This window comes from Pleurodeles waltl, chromosome 6 (genome assembly GCF_031143425.1).
Source record: "Pleurodeles waltl isolate 20211129_DDA chromosome 6, aPleWal1.hap1.20221129, whole genome shotgun sequence".
Lineage (NCBI taxonomy): Eukaryota > Metazoa > Chordata > Amphibia > Caudata > Salamandridae > Pleurodeles > Pleurodeles waltl.
In genome coordinates this window covers 600,571,904-600,592,175 of record NC_090445.1, presented here as the reverse complement: position 1 = coordinate 600,592,175, position 20,272 = coordinate 600,571,904, and the positions used below count along the sequence as shown (strand labels likewise).

Genomic DNA, 20,272 nt, shown 5'->3' with positions numbered 1-20,272 from the left:
TTCCACTGTAAAGAAAAGCACTGTTTGAATTTTGGATGGATAGCTCTTCTTTGACTTCATTCGTTCCTTGATTTTTGTGTCCTGCAGATTTTGGAACGACTGAATAAGATGTGTGGTGTGGGAGAGCAAATGCGCAAGAAGCAGCAGAGGTTGCTGAAGAACATGGATGCCCACAAAGTGATGCTGGACCTGCTACAGATACCATATGAGAAGGTAAGATTGAGGCTTCCCAAAAGTAAGACATTCTTGAGAGTGGGCAGACAGGGAGCACCAGCCTTCTCTTTAAGGATGAGCAAAATAGGAATGTGTTCCATACTCAGCACATGTTAACATCTTCCAGGTTTAAATTAAGGTATTAATTTAAACCTGGAAGAAGTTAGCATGTTGTTATCCCACTTGGTGGTGGACCTTTATAGAACTCAACATTGAGGTAATCCAATGGCACTGGAACCTGTGACTATTTTGCTACACACTGCCAAACCAAAATAACTTTGAAATAGCAATTACATCATAGCGTACGGTAAGTGATCTTCAGCCTTTAACAATGGGATTGCTGGTGTGGATCCCTGGGGTAACAACTATAGCTGCTTATTCACTGCCTCTGATTTTCAACTTGGAATGCATTCTGCCATCTGGCTCGTGAACACCATGCAATGCTCACAACGGTAGACTTGTATGTTGGTACAAAGCCTGGTTCAGGCATTGGCTTCAGCGACACCTTGTGCAAAACTGTAGCAAGCAAGAATTTCCCTCTTCAGGCCTAGTTTATGGATAAGATGGTGGGGAAAGAGGCACCAGGGACTCAGGTTCAGGTGTTTAGAGCATTTCATCCCATTCCTCGTTGGCACATTCTCCTCACAGCCACCTTCTGGAAATGGCGGTGGGAGCTGAAAGCACAGGCTGATATAACCACCATTGAGCTGAGATGCATTGGTCAGGATGACAGGCTGGTGGAGTAAAGCCTAGCCTAGAGAGTGCATGGTTGACTGATAGGCTCAGGAAGAGCTCAGAGGTGGAGTAATGTTGTCATGACTGCAGTTATTGATGTAATGGTTGGTAAACAGTTAAGAAGATAAAAACAATATTTCTTAAAGCCCTGACAGAGGAAAGATGGTGGGATTCTGCAGCTGACAAGTTGTTGAAAAGCAAGAGCACGATGGCCACTGGAAAATAAAGCAAAACAATTGGACAAGGTGAAGATCTGTATTACTGCAAAGGTGGCTAAGACAGCCTTGAAGATCCAAGAACTTCAGGTCTTCCAGAAGAGGAGTTAGGGCAGAATATTACAGTTGGAGAACCATGCAGATGCGTTGGCCAATGTAAGGGGTGCAGGATATGCAAGGATGATACCCCTCTGTCAGAGAAAGAGATAGTTTCTGCTGTGGTTTGTGACTTTATTGTGACTCATGACTATACCTGAAAGTTTTTACTTTGAAGTGACAAAGATGGTCTTCAGTCTTCATAATATGTTGGCAAATACTGCTTTACCACAGACAGTGAGCACCATCAATGATCCTGAATTGTGAAACTTCCTTCCTGAGACAGGCGACCATCCTAAGACAGATTTACATGTAGTTGTGTATTATTGTTTCTGGGCTTGTGTGCAAATAGTGCTCAAATGGAAACACCTTCTGGAATTGCACAGGAAATTTCTTCACTTAGTGGCACCAGCTTTCCTGTACAATACAGCCCAACACAGTGTGTCTCAAGAATGCAACCCCTTCATCTTCACCAAACCTGAGGTGGCCAAGGCTTATTTCGAGGAAATGGCAGACACCTTATTGATCACTTTGATCACTCAGTCGCCTTTTTCTCCCTTGCTAGGGTGGCTCTGACTTTTGCAAATCTTTTGCTGCCCAAAACACCCTTAATACCACAAGTTAACACAGGGGTCATGCTTGTATGCTGTATGAAATGTTTGGTACTTGTGGTATGAATGGTAGGAGGTGTTCATTTCATCTTGGCAGGCCTGCATTGGCATTTTATTCCATCAAGCATTTCCCTAGTGAGGCCAGTGTGACACCACACATACTGAATAAGATGAATGAATGTCACAAGGGAGGCCCGGTGCAGGCATTATGGAGAAATAGGTCCAATATGTTTGCACTTAGCCTGGGCGAGCAGTGGGGTCAGGCCTTTTGGATGGAGGTGGTACCTATAATAATGGTTACCACGGGGCTGGCTCTCACACATTCCCCGAAACGTGCCTATTGGGGTAATAGCTAGACCTAAGGGATGGAAGATTCCATATAAGATTTGCCCAGCTGGCTCTGCTGTCAGCAAAAAGTAACTATCAGGTGGATGGGAACCTGGAGCCTCCTCGTACATCCATGGATGAAGGATATGAAGGAGTGTGGAGCGGTGGAGGAACAACATATGTAATTAGTGCATACAGATGAGGGGGTGGTAGCTGAAATGTTGGCTTGGGGACCGCTACTTGAGAGATTTACAGATGGGAATGGTTCCAGTTCAGATTCCCTTGTGGAGAAAGAGGGGTGAAAGATGAAATGGAATGATATCTGAATAACAATTGTGGTGACCAAATGTGTTTTGGCCTCCTTTGGGGTAACTAGAGGACTATTTTGGGTAGGCGATTTAGTCCATGTGTAGATAGTTTGATTCCCTCATTTTAAATCAAAGTACTGAACCCTAGGAAGGCATACTTGTTGTAACTTAATCCTCAAAGCTCAGATTTCTTAGCACTTTACCTCTCTTTGTGAAGCGTAACTATTCCATGGCACTGTCTTGTTGTTTTAACCTTGAACTAAATTGAATGCATATTTTTTATAAAATAATGTTAAAAAATATATATCATATGTAGTGTACAGTAAAAGTTTTAAGATTTAAGTAACTAAGAAGCGTTTATGAATGTAGCCACGAGATGGAAGTAGGGTGTTCTGCATGCACATTTATGAAGGCTTCCAGATTTAAAATAGAAAGTAACTCCTTTTATCCAGTTTACTTGACTGGAATCGCATGCGCTGGAATGACTATCAGGTGTGTGCCTATGATTGTTGTACCTCCAGCTTTAAAAGGTAGAGAAGATTCCACAGTCGAGACTCCTTCTATTTCTTCTCTCTCCTCTTTTCTTTCTTCTTGTAAGAGAGTTATACATTTGGTTCATCTTTGAGGCTTTGTACGCTTGCTAGAAAGTGCTCCACAGAGTCTACTTATGTGAATATGTGTATGTACTTTGTAATGCACTGATTACTTAGTGGTGTAGATTACCACACTGCACTCCCCTCAGTGCTTGTCATCCCCAACGCTCCGCACCTTAAACAATGAAAGGATAATAAACCTAGTTTAATATTCTTTCATTGTTAAAGGATTTGTAGTGCTTGCTGCTGGCGGAAGTGCCACGCTTCTCATGCCATAGCGGAGGAGCCGCCACTGGGTATAATGTTGCACAGCCAAAACTGTACCAATAGATTAGTTATATTTTTTTCAAAAGAAAGTAATATATTTCACTATCTAGAATTCTGGAAGCAATAATATTTTTTAGGAGCCTCAAAATACTTTCGTGCATAAAATGGTAGAAGTAAATATCTTCCTTGGTTAAATTGAAAGATAAGAATTAACTGATGTCTCAAGGTGCAATCCTCTTGCCTAAACAGTTTTCAATTCCAAGACAAATATAAAGGCAGCCACTAAGCTGGACACAAGGAATGAGGACTTGTTAAAGAATACTTTAGAGGCTTCAAATCTAAAATTCATATTTAAAGCACAATATATTTTATAGAGGCCTTCGATTTCCTTGCTTTTGTTTTTGAAGATAATTTGTACTTTTATTGAATTTCATCATGGTAAAAATGCTTAAAAGACTCATTGGCTGGGTCCGTAGTTTCGAACAGGATGAGGTTAGTCCAAATGTTTTCAGACTCGTCACATATTTGTGACAAGTTGAGGGTGCTGGCCATATACTGGAGAAAAGCCATGTTATATTTGTGTTGACTAGGAAATATGAACTTAGAGGGTGTAGTGGTGCTGTGATTCTGTGTTGGGGGGCATATGAGTATACCTGCTTCTTCTCATCTCTTATTTTGTTTCCTTCCCTCAGACTGATACCAAGATGCAGGAGATTCTGAAGTACACCCACCTTTTCCTGCAAAAGTTCTGTTTGGGGAATCCGGAGAATCAGGCTTTGCTGCACAAACATTTGTCCCTCTTCCTCACTCCAGGGGTAAGTGAAAGAAAAGAGACACTGTCAGGAACTAAGGGCCAGATGTAGCAAACTGTTTGCGACTCGCAAACGGCGAAAATCGCCATTTGCGACTCGCAAATGCGTGTTTGCTGTGCAGAAATGCATTTTGCGAGTCAGAACAGTGGTATGCAATTCCATTTGCGACTGCGTACGCGGTCGCAAATGGAGTCGCAGTTACCATCCACTTAAAGTGGATGGTAACCCACTCGCAAACGGGAAGGGGTCCCCATTGGACCCCTTCCCCTTTGTGACTGGACCCAAAATTATTTTTTCAGAGCAGGCAGTGGTCCAAGGGACCACTACCTGCCCTGAAAAAATCCGAAACTAAAGGTTTTTTTTTTTTTCTCTAAGTGCAGCTCGTTTTCCTTTAAGGAAAACGGGCTACACTTGGAAAAAAAAAACTGCTTTATTTAAAAGCAGTCACGGACATGGAGGTCTGCTGTTCCCAGCAGGCCTCCATCCCCGTGAGTGCCCAGAGTCGCTATGGGGGCGCAAATTGCGACCCACCTCATTAATATTAATGAGGTGGGTCTTTGCGACCCCATAGCGATTAGCAGAAGGTGTCTGAGACACCTTTCTGCATAGCAAATTGCGACTTGCAATTTGCGAGTCGCACGGACTAGCAAATTGCAAGTCGCAATTTGCTATTTTCCTACATCTGGCCCTAAATAACCTATTTAATAAACAGCCATATTTTGAGCTATTTTCTGAATGAGTTGGTTCTCATGTTAACATAATCTAAAGAGGATGCAAGTTCCATCTAGACAGGGACCCGTTTAGGGCTGTCGCAGGTGGAATTATCAGGTGTGCTTTAGCAAAAGATCTCAAAATCCTGGTATGAGTACAGCATCGCAATCTGTGACCCAAATTCACATAGTCCTCATTTATAAGGGCACTGTGGCAAATACAAAAATATTTTGTTGGGCATAACATGAAAGAGGAAGAGTTTTGTTCACATCAGTAAAATTGAACCCACCATTTCCATTCTTAATGATGTTATGTTATTATTTGATTAAATGCACTACTTATTTCACTGGACCAGGTGACACAGACCAAAATGGAGGACGGGAATAGGTCGGAAAGGGTCACAAAGGGAGACTTAATTGAATCCAAAGTACCTCTGTTTTGCTAGAAATATAATAAGTACATTGGAGCACAACCACGAAGTGACTACAGAACATGAAGAAAGTAACGGAGGAATGTGGTGAAAGTGGATTGTCAAACGAAGAGCGGAATCTACTGTCTGTTGCTTACAAGAATGTGGTAGGGGCTCGTAGGTCATCTTGGAGGGTCGTTTCTAGCATCGAGCAGAAAACGGAAGGCAGTGAAAAAAAACAACAAATGGCCAAAGAATACCGGGAGAAAATAGAGACCGAACTAAGAGAAATCTGCAATGATGTACTGGGTCTTTTGGACAACCACCTGGTTCCTAAAGCTACACAATCTGAAAGCAAGGTTTTCTATTTGAAGATGAAAGGAGATTATTATCGTTACTTAGCTGAAGTAGCTGGTGATGATAAGGAAGCTATTGTGAACAAATCACAGCAAGCGTATCAAGAGGCCTTTGACATCAGCAAAAAAGACATGCAACCAACACATCCCATCAGATTGGGACTGGCCCTGAACTTTTCTGTGTTTTACTATGAGATTCAAAACAGTCCAGAAAAAGCATGTACTCTTGCAAAGACTGCTTTTGATGAAGCCATTGCTGAACTTGATACATTAAGTGAAGAGTCGTACAAAGACAGCACATTAATAATGCAATTACTGAGAGACAACTTAACGTTGTGGACATCGGACACTCAAGACACTCAAGGAGATGAAGCTGAAGCAGGAGAGGGAGGGGAGAATTAACCAGCCTTCCATTTTTGTCTGCCTCATTATAATATTTACCCAATAGACCGTTTGTCATCATACTGTCCCACAAATAGTTTTTGTTTACGATTTTTTGACAGGTTTATGTTACTTCTATTTGGATTTCTATATTTCCCTTGTGGTTTTGTGTTTAATAGGGGAGTAGAGCCAGTTCACATTTGGGGCGTTCAATAAGTTCTTTTCCATTGGAAACGGCCAATAAGGCAAATGTGGCTTTTTAAAAACATTTTAATTGTTTGACATAGTGTTTTGTGGCTTTTCACAAAGCTATTCTTAAACTGAACTGTCAAGCAAAAAAAAAAAAAAAACTGCCTATTGGTCTGTATAATGGAAGAACAAAGGGATGTACAGTTGCAGCCATAGGCATAGACTAGAGTGGGTGCTCTGGGACTCAACACATGACATTGGAGGTGAATTATGCCAAATGCATAGTACATGGCAAGCATGTGAATCTACAGTGCCCACATTTTACACGTCTACACATCTATATTTTTACTGAATGTCATTCAATTGGCCAACTTTAACCCACCAGCTATGAAAGGCAAAAACGGTTCACATTCCATTATCTGTAAAGTTTCCTGCTGTTTGCTCTCATTATTTTGCTATACTCATTTTATTTGTATTTAAATGGTTGCCACAACCTAAGAACAAATGTAAAAATGCAGTAAAATGAATAGCTTGATATCCCCAATTTCATTGAATATCAAGCACAGCGGTAAATGAAAAACCATGTATTTAACTTTTTTATTTTGTTATTGTATTTTTTTTTTTTTTTTTTTTTTTTTGCTTTTGTGATTTTTTGATACTTGCCTAACATGCATGTGGCTGTGAAAATAGTTAACAGGGAAATAACTTGAGATGATGGCTAGCTTTGTTTAATGTCTTATGAAATTTTCATGAACAATCCAAGCATAATTGTTAAAGAACATGTGTAATAAGTTGATGTAAGTGGAATAAAAGTTTTATGAATGGACTACAGACATGCAAATATGGAAGGAGTCAATAAATGCTGACCCATAATGATCAACAGAGATAATTATTTGAGTATTGTCTGCATAATTCATGCAGTCTAAACGATCTTACTAGTTTCTTCAAAGGGCAAATGCACATGTTTAACAATGTGGGGCTCACCACTGACTCTTTAGGAACTCCCTGATCTAATGTTTTGAATTCTGACACATGAGGCGGGAGGCACGCAGCCTGTCATCTATCCTTTAGGTAGGATTTGCACCACAGTTGTGCTAATCCACTAAAACCGACCTCTGACAGTCATCATCCTTTTGTGTTGCAAAAGTGCCAAGTTGTCATTCCAAGAAGTAAAAAATTACCATTGTTTGTGAAACTATCAGCTGTCTTCAACACAGAGCTCAGTTCTATTCTTCCGGATTCCTGGATTCAATTCAAGCTAGCCTGGCTGATGAAAGGTTGCTTATCTCTGTTCTAGGCAGGGCCCAGCTTGGCGCTTCGGGCTAGACTGTTCCCATGGGGCACAGGGTCAAGACTGATTTGCATATGGGTGGTGGGCAAAAAACAATGGATTAAACCCAGATCTTTGTGACTGGGGGTGAATGTTTGCATTGTTCTGCATTCCGTCCATCATCTGTTCTTTTAATTTGGCACTGTCATCGAGATACCTGGGACCCGTTTTATTAAGCCCTTGAGTTCCTATTACTTGACGCAGGATGGCGCAAGGGCTTCAGTTAGATTTAAGAAGCCAGGGAAAGCCACCTTGCATGGCTGTGCCTGGCTTAGTAAATCAGGAGTAACGCAAGGCAGCGCAAGTGGCTGCCTTGCATTACTGTGCGTTGGAAAGGCGTTCCATAGATGGAGTGTGGGTGTTCCCACACATCCACCCACGTACTTTTGTGCATTACCATATTAACTAAGAGTAGCAAACCTGGGAATGCGTCAAAATGGTACACTGTCCCAACAGAGGCGCAACGGGGAGTAATATGCTTATCTCTCCTTGTTATTTCCCCTAATCATGTGTGCTGAATTCTACAGCAGAAGTAGAAAGAGGAAAATAACTGTGAGGATTGCTCTTGTGCAGGAAGGTTTTCCTTCCTGCACAAACACAATCCTGCCTGTAATGCAAGCACCTTGCACCTTGGCATAAAAGTGCCTATGTTGGTACTAGGCTGTACTCTGTGCGCCAGCGGAGAGAGAGCAGGAATGTGCCATATATTAGTTAATATGGAAAATTCCTGCTCTCTCCATTTGACGCAGGGCGGCGCAGCAAGTTGTCTAGCTGCTTTGCAACAAATAATAGTAAATCTGGGCCCATGTTTCTAGTCAAGGGCTTTTGGTGTATTTTGCAATTGGCAGTCATAGTGCATAAATTAGACTATGACTAAAAGATGGACACCTTAGGTAGAGCAATGGGCAGGACCGGAATATTATGTCCAGGTACTGTGAATAGTCAAATGAAAAGGACTATTCTGTTCCCTTCCAGAGAGAGAAATGTATTTTGATGTTTATTGCTACAGTGTGATGTAGGTTGGAGGACGTAGACATGGTCTGGGGTCTTGAGCTGTCCATGCTCTTCAGTCTTATCCAAGAACAATGAGTAGACACCCACTTCGGTCTCAAGATGGCCAGAGATGTCAACCTAAATTAAAATAGATGAGATACCCTTGGTGCAGCATAATAAGTAAACATTGCCAAACGTATGTTATGAGAGAAAAATCTTACATAGTTCTTGATTGTGAGGTTTTGTGTATTTTGCGTATGCTTTTTCTTTTTCCAGATTACACTTTTTGGTGTATTTTTCAGCCTCATGAGACTGAATGATGGAGAAAATGTCTTGCAAGAACTGTACAACTGATGTGCATAGCAGCCTCACAACATTTTCTGCTTAAAAGTGCCTCATGCCAGTATCTTGAGTGATTTTTGTATGCATGTTATGCCCTCACTTTCAATTCTCATGCAGACCAGCAAATTAGTTTCCGTACAATATATTTATTTTCAGGAAAAGTTTCCATATTTTGCGTGGAAATTATTTTCCCCACTCCTAGTCAACAGGTGGTCTGAAGTAGTTTTTAAGCATGTAAAAAACCACCAATGAAAGGGATTAAATGAAGGTAGACAGTGTGTGAGATGCATTAATCATACCCTTATGTGGCCAGAAAATAGTTTTGCAAATATAAGATCACCATGCACAGTCTTGAGAGTGAGGTGAAGTGAAGTAGAGAATGGTAGCTGGTTGATTGAGGTGGTTCAGTATTCTCTTCTACCATGATTAGGGGTAAAGGCAGTTCAAATATTGTTTGAAGTTTTTATATGCTCTCTAGGTCTTCTAATAAAGATAGCCCTGCAGTAAAATGAGTAGTTAATAGAAGCCAGTCTTGGAATAGGTATTCAGCTATTTCCAGGCTGCTTAACATTGAGTTGTTAGAGTATAAATGGTCCTTTGAAGTCTTTAAGTGGCCACACCACTCTTCTTCCTCAGTCTAATTCAATGTAGCAGGAGTAGAAATCTTCTATTATTAGTTCTGGCAGAGTATCCACAGTGCACTTTTTCCCAGTGCAAATGGATTTGCAAAGGTGTACTAAAGATGGGTCTTTGTGGTTCGGGGTTCTTCATTTAAGATGCATTTAGCTAAGGAAAAGGAGTTCTGGGTTTTTGAGGTATTGTCCTGATCTATGGTTGTCCCCTTCACTTGAATCTGGTAGTCGAGTTCAATTCTTCAGCCATCATGTGGGGTTGAAGGAGCTGTAGATTTTCAAAATAGTTTACAGCTCTTCCCTGTGGTTTTATCTTTGATGGAGGAAGCAGAGATTGGTGCTACACTAATTCTCCCGATTCTGATTCAGCAATGTCTTTGGTCTCTTCACAGCTAATGGAGGCTGAGACGATGCAGCACATTTTTCTGAACAACTACCAGCTCTGCTCTGAGATCAGTGAAACTGTACTGCAGCATTTCATTCATTGTCTGGCCACACATGGTCGTCATGTACAGTATCTAGATTTCCTGCACACCATTATCAAAGCAGAGAACAAATACATTAAGAAATGCCAGGACATGATCATGACTGAGGTAAGATTCCCTTGTGTGTGATATTTTGGCAAACATCTACCATGAGTGAGGTTTGTAGATAATCTGTGTGTTGATGTCCCCTGTGATGGTAGTAGTTGTGGTACTTTACTATTGCTTGTGGCATCCATAGCATGTTTGCTCCAACTGACAGTATCTTTAGCATTGTCTCTATCTCAAAGGTGTTGATTTGCCTCTTGTGATATAATGAGTTTGAGAGTGTTAATTACATAAAATGCAGAAGGACGAGAACCCATATCGAACATATGTTGCTGGTCCCTTTGGAATATGGGTTTCATCTTTTTACTGGCAGTGCGAACCAAGTCTGACAAGCTTTGCCATTGTTTAAACAAATTTATGTTCATAATAAGTAAAAAAAAAACAAGAATATCAGTACTCATTGTTAGCTGGACCTTGCAGAGCACAGCTTCAACCATCTCTTGCATTATAGACGAATGTGATTTTAACACACAAATAGTGTTCAGTCTTCAATGCTGCATTCTTAACTACCTTATTATCGTTCTAGTCTTTTTTCTACCACCAAATACTGTAGTCCAGTATTCTGCTTAGTGTTTTCAATAAACATTTCCCTAAATGAAATAAGACACATTTTCAAGTTGACTGCCACAACATTAATATGTACTGTAAATAATGGTAATATTTGGGGTTGTTGTGAATTTAGCCACTTGGCTTGCAGGTTTCCAGCCATACTCCTGGAAAACGTTTATGAATTCAATTTTCATATGAGCAAATATACACATGGGATACCCCTTCTCTGACATATCCACCAATTCTGAGGGTTTTCCTAGAAGTAATTTACTCCTGTTCTTTGTCAGGAGTAAATTTGTGACGTTTTCCATGGTGGGAAGGGATCAGAGAGGAGTTTATTATTCTGCACAAACTGGCAGAGCATAACAACCCTTGAGTAACAACAAATACTATTGCAAGTGCAATACCAGCATTTGGGAATTAAAAAAGACGTTTTGAATTTTAAAAAAATATATTCACACATTAGCCAGACTTGCACATGCAAATCTCTTTGTGAATCAGGGGCTAGCTGTATCATTATTACCAATAGCGATTACCAAATTGCGTTTTTTTGCGAATCGCAATTAAGTAATCGCTGTTGGAATGTATGAAACTCCAGGAGTTTCATATAGCAATTCGCAAGGGCTCGCAAATGGACCTACCTCATTAATATTCATGAGGTAGGTCGCAATTTGCGACCCATTGCGAAAGGCTTCAATCACAGGGCTCAGCAGACCGCCATGTCTGTGATTGCTTTTAAATAAAGCAATCTTTTTTTTTTTTTAAATGCAACCCGTTTTCCTTAAAGGAAAACGGCCTGCATTTAAAAAAGAAACATGAAAAGTTTTCTTTTCATTTTTTAAGAGTAGACAGTGGTCGCATGAATTTACAAAGGGGAAGTGGTCCCTTGGGGACCACTTCCCCTTTGCGAATGGATGACTACCAATTTGAAATTGGTGGTAACTGCGATTGTTTTGCAACCACATTCACTGTCACAAAACAATCATACATACCTCTGCGATTCGGTAATAGGAAGGAATGCCCTTAACACGTCCCTTCCTAATACCGAATCGTTATGTAGTCGCAAATCCAATTTGCGATTTGGTAATAAGTTAAGGTACAGAATTGCAAATTGGATTTGATACATACCAAAAAGCATTTTTGCGATCACAAACGGGCCATTAGGTGGTTTGCGATCACAAAATGTTTTATACATCTGGCCTCAGATCCCATGGAGCTATCTTGCATGTTGTATTTTGGGAGATGATACTGGTGAACCAAATGTTGCTCATCAGACATGTGATCATTAGATGTCATGAACCAATCTTGCTTTTGTTTTTCATTGTTGTGATTCCAGTCTCTGTTGTTTTTGTAAAGCCTATCTTTGGCTAATGCTGTTTCTACTAATTCTACAAGTGATGTCTATCTACAGTATTGTTCTAAATTGCTGCTAACTGTAAGATTGGTTGTAAGGTTATTGATAATGGTAATTGCGATTTGTTATGCGCCACATGCTATCAAACTGGCATTTGTGCCAAGTAGTCACTGATTTTATCACTTGTTGGATTAGGAAATAAGTGGACATTAGATCTTCTTGTGTTTCTAGAGGTGTTGATGTTCTGCATGGTTTGGGTTGCAGTTAGCTCTTGTACTGCTTTTTGGAACGCATTGTTAATTGAGTATGTTGGTATTTTTGTAAGTGTTAGCTGTGTACATTTTCCTAAAGATAAAACCTTTTTACAACAGGTGTTTCTGACGAAGCAGTTATGATAGTTATTTTGAGACATTTATGTAGCACACTCTAATTTAATTAAACCTAACCGTTCTTAATGAACTAGAAGAAATAGCAAGCAAGGAAGATAGAAAAACTTGCAAGAGTTTTATTTACCATGTCTTTGCTAAGGGATTCCTTTTTTCTGATTTGTCTTGTTTCCTTTGTCACATACAATTTTCAGAGAGGCAATGATGCTCTCTGACATTGATAGCTTTCTGTGTGATACAGTACACTTTAAATTTGATTCATGCATGCAGGAGTAGCCTATGCAGAGAACATAGAAGAGCAAATGTAAAATGTGGTTTTCTACTCTGCTGATATCACTCTTGTCACTAAGTGCAGAAATATTTTCATAGATGCAATAATATTGCTGGGTAGACTGTGGAAACTAACTTTGACTTTATTGAACCATGAAATAACAAGGGGTTGAACTGGCACAGAAAATACAGCCATTAGTAAAAGAGGTTTCATTGACAGTGATATTGAAATGTTTCACTATGTTTCAGAAGTGTTAGCTTGGTTTCCGAAATAAAGCCAACAGTGTGGCTTGTGAAGGCAAAGACAATTGACTGTCAAGAGGGAGTGAAAGAACAATTCAATTGTACATGCTAATAGAAAGTTACTTAAAACCTAAAGGGACAATTTTTATTTTCTGGGGATTTATGATGTTATCTATAACTGGATTTTAGCACATTGATATCATCTTGGTAGACGCTCCTCATGTAGCATTTACATGTTGATTTATGGACACTCCTTTAGATGACCATTCCCACCGTCAGTACATTAAATCTTCGTGATTCCAAGTAGAAAAAGAATAACATGGGAGTGATGACTCCCATGGGCCTCCACAGCTGTTGCTTTTCCTGGTATTTTTGCAGGTGAAGTTGATAACCAGTATAATTATAGGTTATTGTGGGTGTTATAGCCTGTCCTTAAAGAACAGGGTTTATTGAGTCTTCTGGTATTTCCAGACCCGGCATTGGTGGCAGCATTGTTTAAGATGGCACCTTCTTCTTTGGATCAGGCTTTTTGAAGACAGTACCCCCTTGCTGTCCCTGGTATTTGTCCCTGGTAGCCTCGTATTTGCATTAGTGTTGCTGGTAGGCAGTGTTGCATTCAATTGTACTTGAGTGGGGGTGTTACCATTTTGGAAGAGATGGTGTACCTGATATACCTTGATGTAGGGATGATGATGTTTGTGCTACACCTGTGTTGCAATTTATACACTTGCACATTTCTTTTGTTTCAAAATGAGCATTACAAAGGACTGAAAAAAAGTAGACTTTATTTCTCATGTTTACCCCAACAATAAAACAAATGTTTGTACCTCTGTCCCACAGTTGACAAATGCTGGCGATGATGTTGTGGTATTTTACAATGACAAGGCTGCCTATACCAACATGCTGGAGATGATGACTGCTGCCCGGGAGGGTGTGCCCGAGAACAGCCCCCTCATGTATCACATCTCTCTGGTTGAACTTCTGGCTGCCTGTGCTGAGGGGAAGAATGTGTACACTGAGATTAAGTGCACCTCCCTGCTACCACTGGAGGATGTTGTCCGTGTTGTGACTGATGAGGACTGCATTACAGAGGTACTTCCAACTATCAAGTAAGGGAAGAGACTGTGAAGGAGGAGATCAAACCTAACAGACTTATGGCAGAAAACTCCAAACAGGGAAAAATAAGGGATACTAACAGAATGAGACACATTGACATGCTGACCAAATGATTGAATACATCTTCTTTGTGTCACTCCTAGATGATGTTTTGTAAAATCACACTTGTACAATTTGGATAATGAAGTTAGGTGATAGTGACTTGTCTTATCTTTTCCAATCATTAGTGGTCAGAAAACTAAAGATTTGAATTTTACAATACTCCTCCTCTACATTCCTGCTGCACATGTTGGTCAATTCTGAGCTCTGGTGGACTTGATCAAAAATTGTTTTCCAGGGCTGTGGAGGTTTACGTTTATACCAAATGGTGATTTGTATTTCCTCCTTCCAGGTTAAGCTCTCCTATGTGAACTTTGTAAACCACTGTTACGTGGACACGGAGGTAGAGATGAAGGAGATCTACACTAGCAATCACATCTGGATGCTTTTTGAGAATTTCACTCTGGACATGGCAAGGGTAGGTAAAAAAGGAACATTGTATCTGACTCTATCATTTCCTCTTTACTTAGGAATGGGCCTGCTATGGATAAACAAGCATTTGCAATGCATTAGGTCTCACATTTCGAAACAGTTAGAGCTAGTGGTGTTGTAAATGTCAATGTCTTGTACCTATGTGTTTTGGTTTGGAGTGTAGTGGATGTATGGCAGGTGCCACAGCAACCCTCCCAAGCCTGTCGCTGCAGGAGAGAGGACAAAACAAGGCCGTCATCTTGGGAGTGTTTTTGCCTCATTCCTGGCTTTGATATTATACATAGGATTCCAAAGGGTGTAGGGGAAGCGCCTTGCACCTGTGACAGCGACTGTGGGGGGTATTCCAGGTGGGGCCTCTGCAAACAGGAAGCAGTGCTATTTGAGCACTGTTTTAGACAGTGCGACCGGAAGTGGCATCTGCAAGGTTGCAGTAGCTTTGAGGGGACTGTCAAAGCTATGACACCAGTGAATTCTGAAAGGAGGAAGTTATGGAGTTTGCTCCACTTTTTTGCCCTATGATAATCTGCTTCTCTCAGAGTGGCACCCTTGTGTTAGCTTTTTCACACAACAAGGTTAGGAAAATGCTTGCCTCTACTAACTGAACTCTATTTGAAGAGGCCCAATTTACATCCAAAGGCTAGATGTTTTTTGCTATCAAGCTTGAGGTCGGGAAGTGCTTGGGTCTGGAATCACAACTCCTTTTTTCACCATTTTGGAAACAACACCTTTCGCCATCTTCTTGCCTAGAACTAACCTATGTGCTTGGTTATTGACCCTCCGGAGGTTGTCAAGAGCATGTGCTATCGCCTAGTGTTAAGCTCTACTCAAGTCAATTGGTTAATGCACCTACTGCAGAGGTCTTGACAGAATGAGAATGTCACAGATTACAATCCTGGCATAGCCTTTTCACCTCCTCATCTCTGCAAGGTCGATGCAAATATACTATAGCGATTTTGTTAAGAATGGCGCCTGCTTTGCAGTGCTATGAAATGGCAGAACCTGTATTGCCATGAGCTATATAAAAAAAAAACGAGGTATTCCTAGACTGCCCCTACACGCACCAGCCAAAGAACCCTGGGGGAGAGGATGTGGCACAAGAGCCAGAGCTGCCAAACTTGGAGATGGGAAAAACAGTTTGAATCTCGGTGCCGGCTAAACAGCCTGTGATTGTGGGCAAAGCACTTAATCTCCTGTTCCTGCCAAAAATGAATGTGTTCTTGTGTAATGTAACCGGTGCTCATGTAAAGTGCTGTAATACCTTTGTATCGAGTTCGCGCTAACTGAACTCTATTTGAAGAGGCCCAATTTACATCCAAAGGCTAGATGCTTTTTGCTATCAAGTATAAGGCTGTGAAGTGCTTGGGTTTGGAGTCACAAGTCCTTTTCCACCATTTTGGAGACAACACCTTTCCCAATATCTTCTTGCCTGAAACTAACTTATGTGCTTGGTTGGTGACCCTCAAGAGGTTATCAAGAGCACGTGCTATTGCCTAGTGTTAAGCTCTACTGAAGTCAGTTGGTTAATGCACCCACTGCAGAGGTGGGTGCAGAGGTCTTGACAGAACGCGAATGTTACATGTTACAATCCTGAGATAGATTTTTCATCTCTTCATCTCTGCAGGTCAAATTTGCTTCCTTTTTTCCCACGTGTTGTGGGTTTTCCCAAGAGGGGAAGTATCATATTCAGAGCAATGACTCAATATTGCAGACCAGTCAGATGCCTCCAAAACGAGATATAATTGCCTCTCTGGGTCAAAGGATATGAGGTCATGTTCCTGGTGGAGCCAAACAGGGAATCACGTGGTATCACCGAGCCTGACTTCAAAGCCTCAGCAGTAAGGTCAGCCAGACATGGCAGGGTTGGAAATGAATGTTCATCCAGGCTGAGCTCTTGGCTTCTTTTTCCTCCTTGCCAGATCAATGCCACATTTGATCACAGGGCGGCCTTAAAGAACAACTGTCTCAAGGGGACTGTTGCAATCTGTCTGCAGCAGCATACAACTAAACAACTAATAAATGGAGCATGTTCATATGATTTAGGGCAGTTGTTGCATGTTCTTTAATCTAAAAAGGGATTCCACATGGTAATTATTTAAATGGTCCAAAATACAGGTTGGAATTAGATCGCCTCGCTGTGCAAAGAGATGTTTGTATTGTGTATCACATTGCTGTATATTTTAAGATAGTTGTTTTTCATAGGGGATTCAGTAGGCTCGTAGATGTATAATGCTTTTCTGTGGCATTAGTATATTTAGTAATCCATGTGATGTCATTAGTTTGGCTGGTTGGCTGCTTTCACAGCAATCCACATAGACAGTCAGAGGAGAGAAACGAAGGGGTGATGCGCTTTGTCAAAGCCAAATGCAAATGCACACTGTGATGCTCCGTTCCTCAGAATCATCTATAAGATTAAACTCTGACAGTTTGCGAATTAGCTCATTTCTAAGAAGCGAGAAAATATTTCAGCGCGTGGCGAAGTGATATGCAAGCTGAGAGCACGGCCTGAGGAAACCCTCTGAATCTGCTCACATGTATGAAATTCATATCACAAGGACACCGTACTGCTAAAAAGAGGGAAGTAGACTCAGTTTTGCTTTTCCAATACATTCGTGTCAAGGCAGATATATTTTTACAAGTGTTCAATGCAGTTTTTAAACCAAAAGAGGAAACTCATCATAATGAGTACATCCATAGCAACCCTGAATATGGATTTATATAATGAATGCATTTATTTGCATCTGGCATCAAATGCTGACTCTAAATACTGCAACGTGAAATGCCAGTTGGAGCTACAGCTGAGAAGCAATAACAGTTTTAAATTACTGTTTCCTATTGATCTGGGGAATCAACAAAGTTATAATTTCAGATATAACAGAAGACAGCAGAGGATGTTTTACTTGTGAAAACCGAATTCGAGATATGGGGCCAGATGTATCAAATATTTTTGCGATCGCAGAAATGCATTTTTGTATGTAATAAGTCCAATTTGCGATTCGGTGACTTGTTACCGAATCGCAAATTGGATTTGCGACTACATACCGATTCGGTATTAGGAAGGGGTGTGTCAAGGGCGTTCCTTCCTAATACCGAATCGCAGAGGTATGTATGATTGATTTGTGACCGTGAATGCGGTCCCAAAACAATCGCAGTTACCACCAATTTCAAATTGGTGGTAACCCATTTGCAAATACCCTTTGCGTATGTATGCGAAAACATTTTTAAGAGCAGGCAGTGTTTTAAGGAAAACTGGCTGCATTAAAAAAAAAAAGATTGCCTTATTGAACAGCAGTCACAGACATGATGGTCTGCTGAGCCCAGCAGGCCACCATCCCTGTGATTGTACCCATTCGCAAAGGCTTTCAAATTGCGACCTAACTCATGAATATTAAAGAGGTAGGTCCATTTGCGAGCCGTTGAGAATCACAGTATGAAACTCCTGGAGTTTCACACATTCCAATACCGATGACTTAATTGCAATTCGCTAAAAATCGTAATTAGGTCATCTCTATTGTGAAGAATGATACATCTGGCCCATGGTCATTTAGAGGCAGATGCTTGACCCAGAGTTTTGCTTCTCGCAATTTGCAACTCATTTGCGAGTCTCAAAACCATATGTACAACAGTATACTTCACACTGTTTGCGATTCCCAAAGGGGTTGCAAATTACCTACCTCATTAATATTCACGAGGTAGATTGCAATTTGCGACACCACTGGGAATGGCTGCATGCACAGGGATGGTGGCCTGCTTAAATAAAGCAGTTTTTTTTAATGCAGCCCATTTTCCTTTAAGAAAAACGGGAGGCATTTCAAAAACAAAAATGAAAAGTTGCCTGCTCTGAAAAAATATTTTTGCTACCAAATCGCAAAGGGGAAGTGGTCCCCTGGGGCCCCCTTCCCGTTTGCGAATGGGCTAGCACCAATTTGAAATTGGTGCTAACTGCAATTGTTTTGTAACCGCATTGTTGGTCACAAAACAATCATACATTACACTGTGACTCGCAATTAAGAAGGGAACGCCCCTTCCTAATTGCGACTTGCAAACTTATTTTGCGATTAGGTAAATAGATTATCGAATTGCAAAATACGGTCTGTACATACCAAAATGCTTTTTTCTTGTTGCAAACGGAAAAAAGCTACGTACATGTGGCCCTTAATCCCTTAGATATATGGGGATTGTCCACCACGGCGATGAACCCTTTTTTGATATTTTAGGCAGTTCGCACTTAAACCTTCAGAACATTTTCCTCCAAATAATATCCATGCTAAATTTGCTTCCTATGCTAGGAATTTTAAAAGTAGCTATAGTTTGGGGTTTTCCCGAGAGGGATCCGGGAAAATACTTGAAATGTGATAAAGTTTGTGTTTTTTAGAAAAATGGGAATATGGGCTGTGCAAGAAGGGTGGGATTTTCTCTAAAAACGGCATCAAGAAAAAGTGTTTCTGTGGTAAAATCCCACTCTCTTCTGCCTTCAGAATCAGGCAGGTGTGCAAAAAAATAATTCTTCACCACAGGTTTGGCAGTTTGGACAGATGGACAATAGCTCCTATGTTTGTGGTTTCTATCTACTTGGAGTTTGTGGGGAAAGAGGTGTGCAACCCATGGGTGAAGCTAGAAAGCTGTATTTTTTAAAAATTAGACACAATCCTGATTCCAGCAAAGGGTGCTTTCTGTAGGTCGCTCCTACTTTTCTCACATGCACTAATACTTGTATTGAAAACCTAGTGAAAGTAAGTAGGCAAAAAATAGGTGAAAATATTTTCATTTGTCATTTTTTACATTGATGGCTGATGTATTCGTGTAGTAAGTATAATGTAAATTTTTGTAAGACGTTTCCAGTCACAGATATATATAGTGTTTTTATGTTGTCCAAAAACACGTGCTACACAGAGCCATCAACTGGGCTGTGACATATGTTTTTTTATTGTGTTTTGGCCATGCATCAATTGATAAGGTGAAATCTAATAAATACAAATAGCTATAACGGAAAGGTATGAACTTTTAAAATGTGCTCAGGAGTGTGTGTTTAGGAACAGCGGTATTCCTAATGCGCTGAATTTAGGGTTACCCATAACATATAGTGCTTTTGGGGGCATTTTACAAAATATGTTTTTTTTTGGTATACAGACTTGCATTCAGAAGCCAAATATTTAAAGAAATTAAATAGATAATAAAATGTCCTACTAGTTTGAATGCCCATACGTTTCCTGGTAAAAACTGTACCTCATATGTACAAGTGGGCCTATTGCACAGGACAGAAAAGTCAAAAATTAGTAGTCAATCAATTGGTTATTGGGATTAGTCTTGTGCTCTCAAAACTTTCAATGCATTTACTACGTTTGTGATACATCAATGACTTCCATGTGATCATTGGAGTGGTTTATATGAGATACAAATGGTTGATGGAATGAATAGATATTGTTAGGTTGCAGGGATATGGGCCCAAGAAAGAGAGATTAAGAGAGGCATGTGATTTAGAGAAGTCTATATATACGAAAGAATTATGCAGAAGGTAGGAGGGAAGTTGAAGAGCATTAAAAATGAACATGGGTGGGAAAGAATGACAGTAAAAGTCAAAGTCAATTTTTCATGCAGTTTTTTGTGATAAGCAATTTAAGACAACATTTAACATTTACAAGGCATTCTAGGTAAGAAGAACCAGTGGAATGTTGCCATGATGCCATTCTGAGGTTTTGAATGCATTAGCTACTGT

The 20,272-nt window shown here is 40.4% G+C and overlaps 1 protein-coding gene and 1 pseudogene across 1 annotated transcript in view; both read left to right on the top strand.

Annotated features, from left to right (window-relative positions):
* Positions 1-20,272, top strand: part of ITPR3 (inositol 1,4,5-trisphosphate receptor type 3) — a 467,836-nt gene that overhangs the window by 341,457 nt on the left and 106,107 nt on the right. The window contains exons 28-32 of the mRNA XM_069238858.1: positions 88-213; positions 4,058-4,180; positions 9,913-10,113; positions 13,753-14,004; positions 14,420-14,545. Of these exons, the coding sequence (XP_069094959.1) occupies positions 88-213; positions 4,058-4,180; positions 9,913-10,113; positions 13,753-14,004; positions 14,420-14,545 (828 nt within the window). The remainder of the gene's footprint in view (positions 1-87; positions 214-4,057; positions 4,181-9,912; positions 10,114-13,752; positions 14,005-14,419; positions 14,546-20,272) is intronic.
* LOC138300030 (14-3-3 protein zeta/delta pseudogene) lies at positions 5,358-7,049 on the top strand (annotated as a pseudogene).